This window comes from Condylostylus longicornis, unplaced genomic scaffold (assembly GCF_029603195.1).
Source record: "Condylostylus longicornis isolate FDR11 unplaced genomic scaffold, ASM2960319v2 ptg000004l, whole genome shotgun sequence".
Classification (NCBI taxonomy): Eukaryota; Metazoa; Arthropoda; class Insecta; order Diptera; family Dolichopodidae; genus Condylostylus; species Condylostylus longicornis.
In genome coordinates, this window is record NW_026577973.1 from 5,506,004 (window position 1) to 5,526,125 (window position 20,122).

The 20,122-nt window shown below is 24.1% G+C and overlaps 1 protein-coding gene across 1 annotated transcript in view; it reads left to right on the top strand.

Annotated features, from left to right (window-relative positions):
* LOC129612662 (protein turtle homolog A) overlaps positions 1-20,122 on the top strand; it is a 116,745-nt gene that overhangs the window by 77,904 nt on the left and 18,719 nt on the right. Inside the window, exons 14-15 of the mRNA XM_055526373.1 lie at positions 15,489-15,615; positions 17,404-17,801. Of these exons, the coding sequence (XP_055382348.1) occupies positions 15,489-15,615; positions 17,404-17,801 (525 nt within the window). The remainder of the gene's footprint in view (positions 1-15,488; positions 15,616-17,403; positions 17,802-20,122) is intronic.

The window sequence follows — 20,122 nt, forward strand, 5'->3', positions numbered from 1 at the left end:
ATTCTGGATACCCTTTAATAGTACAATTATTTTACCTCTAAAGTATTTGAAATTTAGCATAAAAGGAAAGGATAAAATTAATTCAATTCCTTTTACACTAATTATATTGCATATTTAGGTGTTCTACATTATATGTGTATAAGAAAAATTTAAATAAAATGGAAATAAAAGAAGCACATACGATTAATTATTATTATTGGAATGTAGTGTCGATGCATACACGAATGCATGAACTTAAATTTAAGGGATTAACTATATAAAATCGAAATAATCGTAACATAGAAACATCATTATTTTTTCTTTGAAAAGAAAATAATTTTCAATTTTATTTTTTAAATCCGAAAATAATACAAAAAAACTTTCTTTTAATTTACTAATAAAACACAAATAATTTCCTATGATACGAAATTTCATATTTTTAAAAAAGTACGGGATAAAAAAAAAACAAATACTTACAAAGAAAAGACAAAACTTAATCTTATTTCTAAATTGAAAGTTTTCTATAATTGTTTTTCCTGTCTAAGTTTTACATATTTAAAAATAAAACCTTTTTATATAAAAATTATTTAAATAAAAGTCTTGTAAGCGGTCCAAGCTCCAAAAATATTGATACTAAGAATCACAAATTTATACTACGAATCCAAATATAAAAATATTATGCTAAATTTTAAACTCAAATATAAAAGTGTGACGTAGGATATCTGCCTAAAACTCTGTTATTACTTGTTTGTTTGATATTATCAGCAAAAGTAAAGCAGCAAGCAGCGCATTATTTTCAGAATATTTTTCTCAATGATTATTCAAATATGAATGTAAAAAGCATATACGTACCTATGCAAATTTAAATTCCTCCTTAATTTATTCTTTATTTTGTTATTAATTAATTTACCTCTTTTAAGTATCAGTGAAATACTATTCTGAATTTAATAAACTTACACTGGCACTTGCACATTGGAAATAAATAAAAAGTTTATAATTATGAAGATCAAAAAGAAACACTGTTTTTTGCCGTTATTCAAATCACAACATGGAACAACGATAGTAATACAGTTTAGAATTAAAATTATATAAAAACATAATATTAGTATTTTCTCGAACACATTATTCGTACAGAACCATAATAATTCATTTCTTAATTTTAAGTCTTACGGAGCCTGCCTGTGGATAGCCCATGTAGATAACACAGCTCCTTAAACTGTTTAGAGAGAAAACTTTCATATCCTTAACTAATTTCAACTTAATTAAAATAATAAATCTTTCAATCAATATTGTATAACAATTTTTTCCGAATTCAATACAAATGTAAAACGTTTTTATTAAAATTAATTGAAACATTTTAATAGTAAAATATCATTTTCTTTCATTTTAAATAACTTTTAAAAGTAATATTCAAATAATTTTTTTTTGCTTAATTTTCCCGCACTACAATTAAAAGAAATTCTCTCTTTGATCATAAACAGGAATAATGCTATATAACGAAAAATAGAATGAAAGGTACCAAACTAAACTAACATTTCATGCTTGAATTATGCCGTTAAAATAAACATTGAAAAAAAAATATTCATTATATTTTTTTATTCTCTCCATCTCTTTTTCTCTCTAGTTCTTTATTTTCTTTTATTTATCTCTCTCTCTTGCATATTATCATAACATCCTATTACTTGTCATTTTTCCCTTTACATTTTTAAAAATTTCACTTTACAATAATTTTCACAAAAAGTGTATAAGAGAAAAAATTACAGTATATCATTATGCTAAACATACCAATATAAAAATATGTACATTTAGATAACTTCTTATTGCATTTAAAAGAGAAGAATCCTTTACAGAAAAAAAAGGAGAAACAACTTTAATGAAAACAGAAAGAAACCAAAAAAAAAAACTCAATTGGCGTTGTATTTATGAATTAAACATGAGTTGTTCTTTTGTATTCCACTTTTTCTGTTTTTTTTTATATTTTTGACTTTTATTCTTTCTATTTTTTTAGATTTTTATTGTTTTTATGCTCTTATGTCTGTGTATATGTCTATAATAATACCTTCCATTTTTGTGTTCTGTTTTTATTCATTTTCCTTTATTTTTCTTTTTTTTTTTTGCATACATTTTCCAAGAAATTATTCACTAAAAACATGAAGTAACAAAGGATAAGTTTTACTTTTTAGTGAAGGCTTTTTAAGTTTTGAAGTTTTTGTTTCTAATATTGTGTATGTACTTGAAAAAATTCTCATAATATTTTTTGCTTTTATTTTTTTATTCCATAAATTTGCATTTTATTTTTTATATGCTCTTATAAGCTGATTATAAAATTCATATAGATTTATGCATAATATACAGTTTAACATTTACCGTTTTGACTATTTTAAGCCAATTGGATGATATTAAGAATTTGGTGCTCAATATACTATTATTACAAATTGTTTAGTTTCAGTCACTCACTCTTAAATAATAGTTGTCAAATGAGCTTGAAATTATTTTTAATTCGAAAATTAAAAATATTTAATTAATTTTGAGTTAAAAATTCGAAAATTGTCCAAATTTATGTGAGTGTCAAATTAAATTTGACACAAATTTTTCGGATTTTTGCACTTTACATTTTCGGAAAATTTCAGTGCGCTTTGTATTATTAAAAAATTATTTTAATTTATTTTCAGAATTAGTACAGATTGAAATTTTATTAAATGGGAAATTTGATATTTTATTTTGCATTGACAAAATAATCACATCAGATTTGTTCAACACTAAATTATATCTGACACCTCGTTTGCATATTCTTTTCGAATAAATTTGCGGAAATGAATTTACTAATCACAAATTTTACTGAAGTAGCGGAGGGCTAAGCAGGAGGGAGCGGAAGTTTTCTCCGAAGAATTGGGGTGGGAGTTATCAATTAGGCTGCCTGATATCTTTGGGATTTTCGTGAAGGGATTATTATCTGGCTATCCTTGTGAATTGTGCGGCAATGATCGGGGCTTTAGCGTCCCAATTAATTAGGTCGTTAAAGGGAGGTACTTATAGCACTTCGTGATATGTTAAAGATGAGTGTATGCTAAGTTCCCGACAACTCATAGATAGAGAAACTAAAAGGGGGAGAAAAATCTTGTAGGCGAAAGCTCATGCATTCAGGGTTGCCAGAACGATGTAGCTTAGTATGGAGGGGAATAGGACGAAGGAGTTGTTGGGAGGGTGCTGACGAGTTGCGTACTGTTGAGGGTGTCTCTTAGAGAAAATGGTCATGGGACTTGAAGTGAGTAAAAGTTTAATTACAAATGAGTAATATTAAGATTTTAAAAGCAATCTTTACCTAATTGCTTTTAAAATCTTAATATTACTCTATTCTTAATATCTTCTAAATAATAGAAGACCCTGTAAGATCTCTACTGTACGTATTTTTAGGTATATTTAGGTATTAAGTTCTTTTTTGTATTACGTTTGTTTTTTACATTGCTGCTGATTTTAGAGAACAATGAACAAAATTTTAAATTGTAAATTTAAATTTTTAAATTTACCTTCTATTTATTTTTATTTTGTGCTTGTTTTATTTGATACCATGAATATTATTTTGAATTGTTACAAAATTATATGGTTCGTTTTCTTTTAGATAACCATCAAGTATAAACCTTAAATTAAAGAAATTACTTTTTTTCCACTAAAATAAATATTGTGTTACAAAATAAATTTACATTTACAGAGTATTAAGAACATTGCGGTTTTATATACAATATTTTAATGTAAACTGTATACAATTACTGAAATTCATTTTAGATGATAGCCGAATTTAAAATTATTATCATAATCACATAGTATATGTATGTAGATGACTATCGTCATTATTATTTATTATGTATGAAAATATTATTAAGGATAATTACGAGTACAAAAAAAAAAAAATAATAATTTTTACTTAAAAAAATTAATGGCAACCCAAAATTATAACAGAATATAAATGTAACGTGAGCCTCTGTTTTATTAAAGTATGATTTTATAAAATTTTCCATTTATGAGACCAACGATATAAGCTAAAAAATGTGATTTTGCAGTTAAGTTTATAACATTTACTTAAGATATTCTAAATCCTCCTTAAAAAATTGCGTAACAAGAAACTTGTGATACAGTCATGCTGTTTTTCTATTTCATCATAAAATTTTGTACTTCGAGGTTTTATAGTTAAAGTTTGTCTTCTTATAGTTAAACTTCTCCCGATAAGTTACGGTTTAAAATATTTTTGAACATATTACCCAATGGACGATATTGTACACAAATTTATTCTCATATAGAATACCGGTTTTAAATGATAACATTGTTACTGGAAATATATTGACCTATATTAATACACAATATGTTTCACCTCTCCGAAAAAATGTGCTTAGAGATCAAGAAACATATGCATATCGATATAAAATTTAGCTAACATTAAAGTTTTCAATAAATAAATTTAACTGAGGTATTTTCAGATTTAAAAAAAAATCAGGAAAAATCTAATTTTTAATTTAATGTATAGTTCCTTCGCGAAGAAAAAATGTATTCGAGTGCAATTCTAAAAAATTTTCCTAATAACGTAAAATTAAAGTCAAAGTTGGAATAACAAAATATTGGAATTTTGCTAGTTTATTGAGAATATTCGAATTAATATCAAAAATAAAAAATTATACACTTATTAATATTAACAACATTCAAAATAGTTTTCAATTATAAATAGTAAATATGTTGAGTTACTATATACTTATCCAAACAAAGGAATTCCTCATTATATGAACAACTCCCTGCATATATTTAGAAAGTTTCTTTTTTTCTTAAAAATAGCATTATAATAAATTCAAAATTATAAGAATTTAAATTTTAAATTTTCAAAAGAACAGCAATTTTATATATATGTATATAGCTATATGTAGATAAAATTGAATGTGCATGAGCCAGAGGGAATGATACAACTAAATAACCAAACTGTTATACATAATAGGAAGAATACAAATAAAATGTTTTTAAAAAATTAAATTTCTAAATCTTTCACATTTAATTTTAACAAAAACAAATTAATATTCAGTAGCTACGTTATATCACACTAATAACTTTATCCGATACACGTTTCACGAAATTATTGGTTATATGTGTATAATAAAGTATTACAAGATAAAAGATATTAATTTTTTGAATCCTTCTTAACTCTTAATAACATTCCTTTTCATTTTTTTTTTGTTTTTAAAATAATAATTTTTTTACAAATTTAGTTTTAGTTGTGATAAAATAAAAATGTTTGAGCTTTTTTTAAAATGTTTGTGGTTATTGAAAATCAATTTAGCAATTGCATGAAGGAAAAATTTTTCCAATTATTTTGATCTTTTTTACATTTATTTCTTATTTTTGTTCTTCTTTTTTGTCTTCAACATATTAATATTATTATTTGAAATAAGTATTTGGAAATTTCTTAAATTTTTCTTTTTTTTTATTCATCTTTTATTTTCTCCCTCCTTATTTAGCTTATCCTGCTTAGTTAAACTAAAATTCTCAGTTTATTCATTTTTCTCGGTTTTTTGCTTTTTTCTTTTATTTTTGTTTCAATTGTCTATGGCTTAAATCATAAATTTGAAAATAAACAAAAAAACATTAAAAAAAGAAGAGGAAGAAATTGTGTTATATTTTCTTCCTTTATTTTATAATAAGAGTGTATAGGAAGGACTCTCACAGGATAAAAATGTGTTTGTCTAGAATTTTAATTTTTGTTTTTTTCCTAGCGTTTGTATTTTGTTGTTTTTTTTTCAATTTCACGGACGTAACTTTACGAAGTCATCAGTATAAACAAAATGAAAGATAAAAAAGAAAATTAAAAAGAAATTGCAGTATTTTTATTTTATTTTATTATGGAATTCGCAATCAGGACTGTAGAAAAAATAAAACTCAACGTAAAAAAACGCTTGTTTTCCATTTTAATCTGATTATTCATTTGATTTTAATAATTTTTATGTACTTTAATAAATGGAACTAAATTTTTGTTCATATTCAAACATGTTTGTATAATAATGTAAGTAATAAATTAACTATTATTTTTACAATCAGCTTTGCTAAACAAAAATTAATCCATTCAATTGAAAATTTTTCATATACAACATATTGGTAAATTGAAAAATTCTATATATATTGAGTTAAGAAACTCCATTCTAAAGATCAATGAAGAAAAATTTGATTTAAAAATTATTTTTTTTTTATAAAAACTAGAGGTTCTTGAAATTGAAGTATGACAGTTTAATATCATTACCTTATATACGTAGATATTTCCCAACATAGTAGCCCATAACAACTTTAAAATCATACCAAATTAAATTCAAATTTTAAAAAACTATGAAATCGAGACTTGGAAACCATTATTTCATTCTACAATCGTATAAGCTGTGTACATAAATCATATTAAACTGAAATTATTACAGCATGCCTTGTTTTGAAGTTTTTTATTAAAAAAATAATTTTCTTAATGCTCTTAATTTCTTTAACAATAAGTCTGTATAAAAGAAAATTTATTTGTCGTATGTGAGTAAGTAGAACAAATAATTCAGATGTCCGATAATTGAACTTGTCCATCGTAAACTGTAAACCAGTTCCTTTGTCAAAATTAAATGAAAATCTACTTAAAGTTATTTCAACTTTTTATATTATGCGAAACAAACATGTGACGATAAATTGGTCTGCATCAACATGAATAAGCTGTACTGTAGATTGAATTGAATTGCTCTATGTTTACAATTACACAAAAACATGTAGAACCTCTTGCTTATACTAAATTATCTAAATTATCATAAAGAAAGTATGACATATAAAATTGAATTTTATATGATTTTATAACACACCTTTTTTACAGTTATTTAGGAAAATTTTCAATCGGAAATTTTCGAATAAATTTTCTATTTTAAAGATATACAAACGTTTCGAAAATTTATGATTTTGCCAACGTGAATATGTATGTATGTGCTAACTTTGCTTTCTTAAACAAAATTGTTTTTTGTTTCATTTTACATTTCTATTATCGTAAAATTTTATGGATTGTTTCGACCATCACCAATAGTATAAATTTTTCCTTTCTTTTTTTTTCTCCAAATTTATATTCATTATTTTATTATGTATGTATTATATACACACACAATTGTTTATAAGAATACTTTCCAAAAAAAATATTTTGTATGTGCACAAAAGTTTCAGATTATATTTTTTTCTCATCTTATCTTATTTATTTACTTATTCTTCTCTCATTATTTTCTTATTTTGTTTTTTAATAAATCCTTTAATAAAGCTTAAACCTCTTCCGTTCTTTTCCCCGTATTTTATTCCTTTTGCACTTCCCGTTCCTATTTTTTTATTTTTATATTTTTCTTACATTAAAATGTTCTCAAAAACAAACCGTGTCTTTTCAAGTAAACATAGTATACCTAGGTATATACATATGTGCATATATCCACATACATTAATCTATATTATTATTATGAAAAATAGAAAATAAAATATCGCGAATTCTATTTGTTAACTTTCTGCGCGAAATAGGTATATGTATATACTAACAAACATATACGAGCATTCATAAAACTATGTACATATTTACGTTACAGATATAGTGTGATATACATCTTATATAATAATATAGTTAGTCAGCCCAATTGAATTTTGTTCAACCTATAGGGTCCTTTAAAAGAAAATGCTTCCCATAAGGGGATCATTATGATGATACTTAAAGCATAAAATATAGAAAAATAGCAACGTAATACATGAACTAAAGTAATACTTTTATTATTATATATTTTTTTTTAAGAAATACGTTGTATACTTGTGGCATACACACATGTATATTATTTACGTACATATACATACATATTACACAATTTAAGAAATTATTCAGCAAAACACAAAATTCATGAATGAACATACTCTGTACAAACTTCTATTTATGGTAATAAAAATATAAATGGAAAAATAAAATAATGTAGAAAAGAGTAAAAAACTCAAGAAACATAGCAGTCTAAAAAGAAAATGTTTATACGAATAACAAGCGGTAGCTTTCAAAACAAATATTATAAAAATAAATTTACATAAATATATCGCACCCATAGAATAATATTTTAATAATTTAAATATGCGTGAGAGGATTCTTTAGTTTTAAGATAAAAAATATTACCTTACTTTAAACTACGGTTTGTTAGAAAATTGCAATACACTCAAACCTTGATTTAAATCACTTTATTTTACATCTTTGAAGAAATGTAATATAATATAATAAAATTAGTAATATGACCGTCATAAGGTTATGCTATTATGAAAACTCTTACCATAGTACAAATTAAATTAACAAAATATATTATTAAAATATGTATGTACATATGTAATTATAAAAGAACCCATACGCACATATTAATTTAATACCCAAATATCTGCATAAATTATAAAATTTCAAAGTCGTAGAATCTATTAAAATGTAATTTATTTTCACATCCTTTAATTGGTTTTCTTACAAGATGTGGTCAAGTATTAATTATTATACACTATACATATAACATAATAAGAATTACACTATATATTTAACATATGCACTTTGAAAAGACTTAATACTTTAGACAAATTACTCCAAGTACCGTTAATCAAATGAAAGGTATTACATTTTATAAAATTTCATTTTTGGAATTGCAAATTAATTGAAGCACATCCGGCTCCGAGTTTCTTTAGTATTTCTTTATGTAAAGTTCCTCTTGTACCTAAGTATATAATTTGCAAATACAATTAAAAAATAAAAACCAAACGCCCTTAAGACAATATTGCAAATAAAGAAAATTGATTCCAAAACAAAGTTAAAATAAAACAGCTTTATGTTACAGAGTAAACGAACTATTTCACTTGTAACTTAAATTTCTTTTTTGCCGCAGTTCGTATTGCGACAGTGTTATTCTACAGGTGCGACATATCAATATACATACGTATGCTGCATAAATGTATATATAATTATATATATAAACATATAAATGTAAGTGTACCCATTATAGATATGCAAGACACATTAATTTTTATACGATCCTTTTCCTTTATTGTTGATTGTTCCTTGTTCAGTTTGGTGTTCATTTGCTATTATTTTATTTTATTTCGCTTTTTTCTACTATAATTTCCAAATCTTTTCTGCAAAATTTCTTCTTCAACAATTTTTTTCATTTTCAAGGGTTTTCTTCTTTTTAACCACTATACCAAAAAAATTTTGAATAAAGCGCTTATTAGTTTTACCGTGTCCGTCCGTCCTTGGACATCTTTACAAAACTTCTATATTCTTGAAAATAGAAAACTGAGATTTTTTATATATGTATATAGATCTTTACTAGAAATTTTTCCGTAAAAAAAATTTTTGCATCTCTAACTTTAAAAGTTTTACACCCTAAAAATGGCATTTTTCAACTATTTATTGCAGTGAAACCATAAACATTTTACAAATTTTGCAAACGCAGAAATGTAGTGCTCGCTTTATCTACCACGACATACCATACTACAATTTTAAAAAAGCAAAATGGTCGCAAAAATTTACCGTTAAAAACGGACTTTTTAAATTTTTGATACCGTTTTTCTCCTACACAGTACGTTGCATGAGTCTGAAATTTTTACAACTTTTAGACACTAACAAATATTTCATTTTGTTAAAAGAAAATTTGTTCCCAGCTCCACCCCCTCTCAAATTATTTATCCCGAGATTTGTAAATTTTGAATTTTTGGCAACTTATATATTTCCAAAACCACAAGCTTTTTCAAATTTCTATAAGAGATGAAAGCTAACGGTCTTAACTCACGCAATTAACCCTTAAGAGGGAGCGTTATGTTAACACTCCTTTAAATTTGTTTTTGCTTTTTTTCAAAGACTGCATAAATCGTTCATCCTAAATATATGCAATGATTGAAATAGATCATATATGAACAAAAATAATTTTAATAGTGCACGTTAGTAAGTGTACATAGATTGTTTTTAAAAGCAGTATTTTCACTTGTTGAAGGGAAAATTGCTACAATTAAAACTATTGGATTGACCCAAGTTTATTCTTTTTTTATGCTTAGAGAAACACACAGGAATTATCTTCGAAGAACAAAAAAATAAAAGAAAAATTGATGAAGAAGCTAAAACAAAACGAAATGTGTTTTATTTTGTTTTCAATACAGTGTCGAGTTAATTTAATTGAATTCTAAAGTGCATATTAAAAATCAAAAACTAATGTGTAAGACTCCACTCCCGTTTAATGAAGTTTTCTAGATAAATTAAAAAGCACATTTTGAAAACGTGTCGTATGGGCAAAAAAATTGTTTATTATATAGTTATTTTGTAGATGTAATTAAGCTTCATATTCAAAATATATATACATTTTGAAACGGACCTCGTGCATACGTATAAGCATTTTTTTTGAAAAACTTTAGGTTCTGGGTTTTAAAAATCGATTCTGTGCTTTTTAAAAACAAAACTTCACGTGATACGAATGATCCAGGTATCGTATTGAAATTAAAAACAAATTTAATCATACGCATAAAACAAGTAAGTCTTTCTGTATAATGCTCTGCCATTGATGCTTTGCAAAAAAAATTTCATCGCATTGTTTTTAAATTATATGAATCGTAATGTGGCTAGAGCATTTACACCCAAACAAATAAATTTTGTAGACTTGAAATTTTCAACACAAAATAAAACAATCACACTCCACTAAAAATGTTTTGATAATTTTACCGATTAATGTAAAGTCTTGTATTTCTATAATTTTATTTGGATTCATCCTTAAGAAATGCAATGAATAAGATATACTTTAAACGAAATAAAGCAAAATAAAACAGTAATGTACCCGGCACTTTTTCTCCACTTTTATTCCCAGTTTTTTTATCATTTTTAATATTTTTTTCTGCTTATATTTTTATCGAAGAATTTTATATGCCAATTGTGCCTTTATCATTCTACTTTTTATTTAAATTATGCTTTTTTTTAGTTCGTTTCGTATTGTTTTTGTCCTGGCCCCTTAGCATATTCCCTTATCTACTGTTCTGAATGAAATTTTGGTTATTTGAGATTTTGGTTTTTTTTTTATTTTTCTGTTGTTTACTTAATGTAAGAAGGAAAAGTTTTATGCTTTTTAACTTCTATATTTTAAAAAAACAACTTGAATTATATAAAAATTTAAAACTTCGATATTCCTGTCAGCTAAAAACGTCACGCTCTTCAAATTTAACACAACGAATAACAGAAGATTTTAGTCAAAATAGAAAATAATTTAATATTCATTTTTTAAGAGTCTCCTGCTTGGAGGAAATGCATTGGTAAAGAACTGATAACACTTAACTGTTCCTTTAAATAGATTTTCAAATTTAATGCATCATGTGTATTGATGAAATTTTCATTATCAAACAGATTTGAAGAAGTGTTCAATTAGTTCAGAAGTTCTTTCTCCTTTTAATAAGTTCTATAAAATTTCAGTTATCAATTTTATGCCAAATTAAAAGTTTAAATAAAATGAGTAAGAAATCTACTAACTCTTAAATTATGTTGGTTGGTATGAAGAAGAATAAGAAAATATTTATTAAAATTATTTCCTGATAAAATTTTGGCTACACGGAAATAAACGAAAACTGTCAAAAGAAAGTCGTTTTATGAAATATTTGAACCCTTGAGTGGTTAGTTGGCGTATAGCATGGCATAACAACGGATCCTATTAATTTTACGTTCTGAACATTTTGACAAAATTTTTTTTTAGATATACAATGAAAGTATAGGTTTATACCCTTGCCGAGTTAATCATACGTATAAGGAATTTTAGTTTACAAAACAATTATAACTACAATTGACAATGTTTTATTCTTACGTACTAGGTAATTTTTGTAACCATAATATGCATACAAAGTAGAAATTTATAAACACACATAAGTTTTTGCTCATTTTAAAAATTAATGGATTCTAAAATAGGGAAATATATTTTGTAAATCACATTTCTCACACCTATTCATGTGGTGGTGCAGCTTGAGATATGAAATTTTAGAATATTTATTGGAAACTTATTTAAAAAGAAAGTAAATTTTATACCTGTTTAATCTCGCTTCCTTCAATTTAATATCAATTTTAAATGCATAATAACTTTGTCAAATTAATTAGTAAATTTTTGCGTAATAATGCAACATATGCAGTACATATTTACACATTTTTATAAATTGTATATATGTACGATGTATGTATATATTTTTTGTGGTTTATACTTACATATGTGTATAATGTTTCTTTTTTAGCACTTTTCCAAAAAATTTTTGAAAAAAGGTGCTTATTAGTTTCACTCTGTCCGTCCGTCAGTCCGTCTGTCCGTGTGTCTGTTTACAAAACTTTTACACCCTTGAAGATAGAAAGCTGAAATTACGTACATAGATCTTTGCTAAAAACTTATTTCCGTAGAACAAAATTTTTACCTATCTCCTCCCCTCTAGAAGTTATACCCCCCCAAAACCCTAAAAATGGCCTTTTTTAACTATTTTGAACTATTTAAAAAATTTTTGGAAAAGTGCAAATAAATATGCTTTGATTTTAGAGTATAAATATTTTGATATTTGATCAAAATATAAGATTTACTTAATTTTGGGATATTGGGACAAATGTTAACATTTTTTACTAACTTGAGGTCTATAATATAAAATAAGAGTTATGAAAATGAATTGCAGTTCAATTCTTTAATCTAATCAACTAAGAAAGCAAGCCAGTTTTTTAATACAATATTTTGGCATATTGTTATGTCAAAAATTGTCTTCATTATGTCAAGTTTTACTATAATATTTACTATTAGTACAAGATTTATCAAGTTATACCAAATCTTAACATTGTCTTATAATATCTCATTTGGACCATAATTACTGTAAATGTCAATTTTATGTACAAAACTTAAGAACAGCATGTTAAATTATCGTCATAATATGATCATGTTTTTCTACATGTTATATAAAGTTTTTAACATAATGTGCAAAGTTCTAACACTCTAACCCAAATTTTGCTTATTGTACCGAATTTTAGCATGTCGTGTCGACTTCTGACACATTGTATAAAATTTTAAATTTGATGTGGAGTATATGAGTTTTATGCACATAAACCACTGAGTTAATTGTTAAGAACCACTGTACTGCTATATAATTGTGGGAAAAGGAAAAATTAGCATAAAATTGAAATCAAATAGAAATAAAACAAAGAAGGCCAATGAAAAACACAAGAATGGGTAAAAAATAAAATAGCAATGCTTTTAGAAATAATATGCAGTGCTCATTGCAGCATTTTGAATAAAATTAAAATTAAATAAAACGTGAAACGGTTATACACAAAAATGTCAATGTAAAAAAATTTTCTTTCAATGTTAAGTCCTTTTGAGTTGTAAAAACAACAAAAATAAAAATTGTTGATTTCCTTCTTCCTTTCTCGCCCATTTCTTTCTTTTTTTTTACCGTTGAAAATATTTTTTGTATTACTTTCTTTTTATTCATTTCAAGTTTTTATGTTGAATAATTTAAAAGGTTCTGAATAATAATAGCTAAATAGAAAGTAAAAAAGAAATATTCGAAAATGAATTTAGATTCACTTAGAAGGAAAAGAAAAAGGATTTTATTGAAAATTTTTTAGCTGAAATTTAGGAGGTTTATTATTCATAAGTGCGATAATATTTACAATTTACATCATAAATTTGGTAATTCGTTATACATAAACGTTTCTCTATTTTTTAGTTCAGTGTTTCATTCTTAAAATAATTAAATTAGTATTAGAATTGAAAAGGAAAATATTGTTATTGAAGAGAAAGGGTAATGTATTTGAGTAGTTCAAATTCTTGCTTATATTATAAATTAAATTTTTGTAAAAAATTAGTTAATTTTTGTTTTTATCGAAGCTACTTAAACTTTAGCTTCACATAAAAAAATATATTTACTGATCTGGCCATTGAACTGTTGTCAGTTAGAAGTAAAGCATATTTATATATTTTAAAATACTTATAATATGTTCGCAACGAAAACTTAAATTAAAATTATTAAATGCTATACCACATTGAATGCCAATATTATTTATTAGATTGAGCCAAATTTAACTTAGTTAATTGCAACTGCAGCTTGTAAACTCTTCTCATTTTACTAACAAAATATAAAAATAAAAATCAATATAAATATTAAATCATAAATAAAACAAAAATCATTTAATCCTTTTTCATAATGTTTCATCATAAATCAGAAACGGTCTAAAATATTTTTCGATTGAAATTTTAATTTTTATAATGATTTTATGATCAAAAAAACTCGCTTGCTTTACATCTCGAAAATAATAAATTTTGTAATATTAAAAAAGTCTCAATTGCAATATAAATCTAGAAAAATATGACAGTTAACAAAATAAAGAAAAAAATCAAATTTTCCTTAAGATTTTATTTTAAAAAATCGATAAGTAACTCTTGGTGGGAACAATGGTTTAAAATTGGAATTAAAAAATCAAAAAAAATTGAACTTTTTAATTTTATTTAAAAATTAATTTCTTTTTCCAAATAAAATAGAAAATTTTGCTAAAAGTAAATTTATTTATTAAATATCGAAATTTTAAAAGAAGACTTTGTCTCTACAGTAAAATTTAAAAATTTTAATTAAATATTTCTTGTCTAACAATTTGACTGTTACAGTGAATGTAGACAGGAATAGTTCGAATATTATATAGTTCAAGTATAATAGTTTTAATTAAATTTTCTCAAAAACATACACCACGAACAAAATACACTTTCAAAATATAATGTCCTTATTCAAATGTTATTAAGCAATAATTAATATAGCTTACAAAATTGTAGCAATATAATTTACACTTCGTTTTAAAATATAATTTATTTTCAATTCCAGATGGCTGTGAGTTCATGGTATCATTTTTTTAAATAACTAGACAATTTAATATTATTTCACTAACTTTGAAATCGAAAAAGTAATAAAAGTAAATTTGCATTATAATTCTGTTTTAAATCCAAAATCTCTTTGAAATTTTCTGGCTTTCATTTTTTCTTTAGTTGTTTACTTTCTATTAAAAATAAATATCTATATATGAAATTAAATTTTCTATTAAATTTATAGCGAAATTGTATTAATCACAGTTTTTATCGTATTATTAATTAAATTGTTGGTTTTTCGTCGGTGTATAACCGAAATGAATTGAATTAAATTAAAAAAAAAAAAACAAAAAAAGACAATCTAAAACGATTTAATATTGTTTGCAATTTTTCACCAAAACAACTTTATTGAATGTACTCCAGAGTAACAATTTTACATAATATGTGCAGGGAACAATAATTGTACCTACATTTGAATAACATAGTAATATTCGACCGAAAACTTAATTATCAACTATAAAAAGTTATGAATACAAATATAATTTTTATATTTAATATTGCTTCATATTTCTATAAAATACATACATGGATACACATACAAAATTAAATTATTTTGATTTTAATTTTTTGTTTCAGGTCCATCGAATGGTTTTATGACAGTGCCGTTGTCACCATTTTTAGCTGGATTAACATTATTTGCAGCATTATTATTTGCTATTGCATGTATAATTTTAGCGGCATTATATCGTCGTTATTCAAATAAGTGAGTAAAAAAAATTTCGTTAATTTATTCTGTGCATTAAAATCTATACACTTCTTATATTGTACATTATACTCATACACATAATATAAAACAACTGTTATACCATATTTTCAATATATAAGTAAATGTATGCTAAAAATTAGATTAAAAATTTTCAATATTTTTATGTTGTTTTTTAATGTTCTGTTTTTTGCAAACAAAAATTTTATAATTTTCCATAGAATAACAGAGTAAAAGAAAAATACATAGAAAATTTTTTAAGCCAAATAAACTTTTGTTAGATCATTGTGTAAATGTATTTCCAAAAAATTTTCCTCTTTGAATCCAAAAAATTAAAAATTATTTTCCTTTTTTATAGTTTTGAAATTTTTCCTATTTTACTACGCCAGTGACAGCTGGTTTTCAATAACCAAAATGTTACCAAATTAAATCACATATTTTTGCGATGAATTTTTCTCTTTCCTTTTCTCTTTTTTATTTTGATTCAAGTTATAGTAAAACCTCTACAATTTGAACTAAAATAAATGTCAGTAGCTAAATGTTAAAATTAGAGAGTTTAAAAAAAAATTAAATAAAAAATAAGGAAAATAAGTGGCAAAATATATTTTACATAGTACGATCAAACAATAAAAGTGTGTAAAATTTTGCTTTCTCGCCGTTATAATTGACAACATGTAATAAATTTCAAATAAATTAAGGTTTGACTTTAAGCTCTCTGTCAACAATTTACAACTATTCAACTGTTCGCTCTCATGTTCTATTTTACCAACCTGTTGAAGTATCATTACTGTTACTTTTTGTGTAATTCTACAAAGTAATATATTACATAATTTTATATTTATGGACTTATTTCTATTTTTATTTTCCCTTCTTTGTTTATAAAAAACTACGCACTATATATTGTTGCGGAATCGCAGTATTAGTGACACTTTCAAAAGTGATTATTTACTAAAATTAACTCTACTGTATACAATATGTAGATATTTACATATACGACTGAAAAAATGGATATAATGCATATTTTTTACAAAATAAATTTATTTCTGTTAAAAATCCTATGATAGCTAAAAAATTTTTGCGGTGAATTTTGAAAGCACTTTATTTAATTAAAAAATTTATTTAGTAATAAAATTAAAATCTTTAGTGAATACAAATTTAAGAGTCTAAATTAAAATTTAATAGTTCGTCTAACATTTGAAAATCAATATTATATTCAAATTCAGGCGCTACAATTTCATAACAAGGATACAAAAATGAACAAATTAATAAACACTTACAACTCTCCCGCTTTAAATGACTTAAAATAAATTAAAAAATTCCCAATTCATTGATACGAAAATTTTTGAATTGTATTCAAGCATTTTTGAAGTAATTAAAATATAAAAAATCATTCCATTATCAGAAATTTAAAGAGAGAGATATTTTTTACATGTGATAATGTAGTAAAGAATTTGATGCAGTATTTTATAGCAATTTACTCTTTTTTTTTTAAATTAAACTATATTTGAAATATTTTGGAATAAATTTTATTAAAGCACTTTTTTGATAAATTAATATACACTAAATCTTCTAAAACAAATTTTATTAAGCTTAAAGAATTTTCGCATAAAATTTGGGTTTTCATATAAATAAAAATTTTTATATAATAGATACTCTTTCCACTTTTTTCTTCCATTTTTTATTATTACAAATCATCAATTTTATTAAAAATTGTCACCAAAATAATATAGATCCTGTAATATTCATATAAAAAACAAAAATAATACATTTATAAATTTTAAATTGCAGAAATAGTGAAGCAAATTTAAAATCAACAAAACATACACAGCTGCCCATAATGCCATCAGATTGTCAATTGGATCCACTTCAACCAACAATACCAAATCATCATCATATACAAAATCATAATCATCAACAACAAAATCATCATCATCATACAAGAAATTCTAGTGGAACATCAACAACACCATTAGGCAATAATGGTATAATTGGTCCAAATAGCGGAATTAATTCTGGAGGTGGTGGTGGTTTGGTTAGTGGAGGTAGTGGTATATTAGGTAGTAGTAGTATCATAACTGGTATGGGTGGACCAGAATGTCATTTAATACATAGACAAAGCCCACAAATATTAGGTGATCCGCCTGAAGGTGATGACACCGATCCAGATGTTATACCAAATCAGTATGGTAAGAATTTTGTTTTTATTTTTTAACTTCTAATTTTTTTTCATTTATTTATTTCTGTTAAATAATTTTGATCATAAAATATACTAGAGATCAGAAAATATAAAGAATTTAAAATTTAAAATTTCTTCCGATGATAATTGATAGTTGCCGAAGTAGAAACATTTTAAAATTATTTAATTACTTTCAAATTATAGTAATTCTAGTGATAAAATATGTGATAGTAATTTGAACGATAAAAAAAATGGTTTTGAAAAAAAATCGACAAAGAAACCTTCATATATGAAATTAAATTATCAAAATTTTCCTCTTTGCCAATCATTTGATTCTTGTGTTTTTGGGAGATTATAAAAAAATCATGTAATATTTCACTTTAACAATTTTTTATATAAACTACATGCAAACGCCACTATTTAATTTTTATATATTTTCGAGGAAATTGCCATGTTCTATCCGAAACAAATAAATACACTTATCAGTTTTATTAAAAACTTTTCTAAAAATAATAATTTCGTGTCAATAAAAAGGTTTTTTTTTTTTTTCAATTTTCAACAAATATTCAATTTTTTAGCGTTTTGATACTCCGTTTCTTCAATGTTTCTATTTATTTTAAATATTTTTAATTTTATCAAAATAAACGTGTTATGCATAAAAATAAATTAATTTTAATAAAAAATACATCAAAAATTATATATACATATAACTTATGTTCATTTTATACATGAAAAGTTTTTCTTCAATTTTTGCAGTACAAGCGCAATTTTATAAAACAGTAAAATTATGCTTTTCTCCGTAATTTGAATTGTAGTAAACCTTAAATCATATTATATTCCAATTCTGTTACTTGATTGTAAAATTTTATTGTCGATATTATAATTGAATTCATAGAGTTGTTGACAATTTAGGCAAATTATGTTACTATGTTACACCACCATATAAAATACCATTATTTAAAAAAGACAAAAAAAAACAATTTCCAAAACTTAATTTATTAAGTGGTTGCGATATAGAAACTACACACTCTATGCAGTTTGTTGTATGTGCTTCTTAATTAGCCGAATTTACTTCCTTTGTAACATATGCCTAAAAGTATCGCTATACACAACACCACAAAATATAAAAATATTCAGTTAAATCAACAAAATTTTTTCTTTAAAAACTCTTCTATTTCCCAAATTTGTTGCAATATAGACTAATTTTAAAATAATTTTTTTTTTATTAATGAAGATCTAAACCCTGATATATATAAGTACACATGCTACAAAAAAATGTGCCATATTCTTGCATAATATGGACCGTCAATCAAATAATATTTAAATGTTTTCATTTTCTAAAACTCGCTTACAAAAAAACACAAAACAACCAACCAAATTATATTCAAAAAATTTCTCAACATGCAATAAATGAACAAAATTGCATACAAATTGCATTAACAGATAATTTTTAAGTTATTCTATATATTTTATGATATGTTTACAAAATTCTAACATACAAGGATATTTTTACACATATTTTTATAATATTGTGAAAAACTTAAATTAATTGTTTCACATGTATATTCTTTATTTTTTTCTTGTTCTTCTTGTTTGTATTCAAACATTTTCCTTTTGTTTTCCAACTTACTCCTCACAACATCTTTTATACATACATATGTAGTCTATTTTTATACTATCCAACGACAAACTTTTCCATCTGAATTACAATATTCAAAGTTATACCATATTGTATCCATATACTACATAAGTAAATCTATTCATCATGTTATAATTATGTCATATATGTATGTATATTTACTTTACTCCTCTTCTTCTACACTTATTAAAATTATGTATATATAATTTGTATCTACGAGTATATAAATGTAAATGAATGTACTAAAATATTATGTAATAACAGAACAGTACATCATTTTTACATGTAATTTCTGTACAAAAAATATAAAAATACCTGTCAGATGGGTATTGTATACTATTCTTTTTTAATAATATGCTTTTATGTACATACACTCTTTAAATTCTTTATAGCAAACAAAAATGCATATTACAAACAGTTATTACAAGGGTATGTACAAAATATTTAAAAAAAAGGGATATACATTTATGTGTTAGCACACACAAGCTAAGATTTTTTTTTCTATAAAAATTTGCAATCATGTTTTACATATGATTTGCATAAAAGCTTTTCAAAAAAGTTTTTTTTTCTCCTTTTGCTGTTTGTATTTTTAAGTGAAAACACCAAATGACATAGGAAAAAATATAAACAAAAACAAAAAAAACAAGAAACAGAGAAAAATTCAAACTTTTCATATGCAATTTTTCGTAACA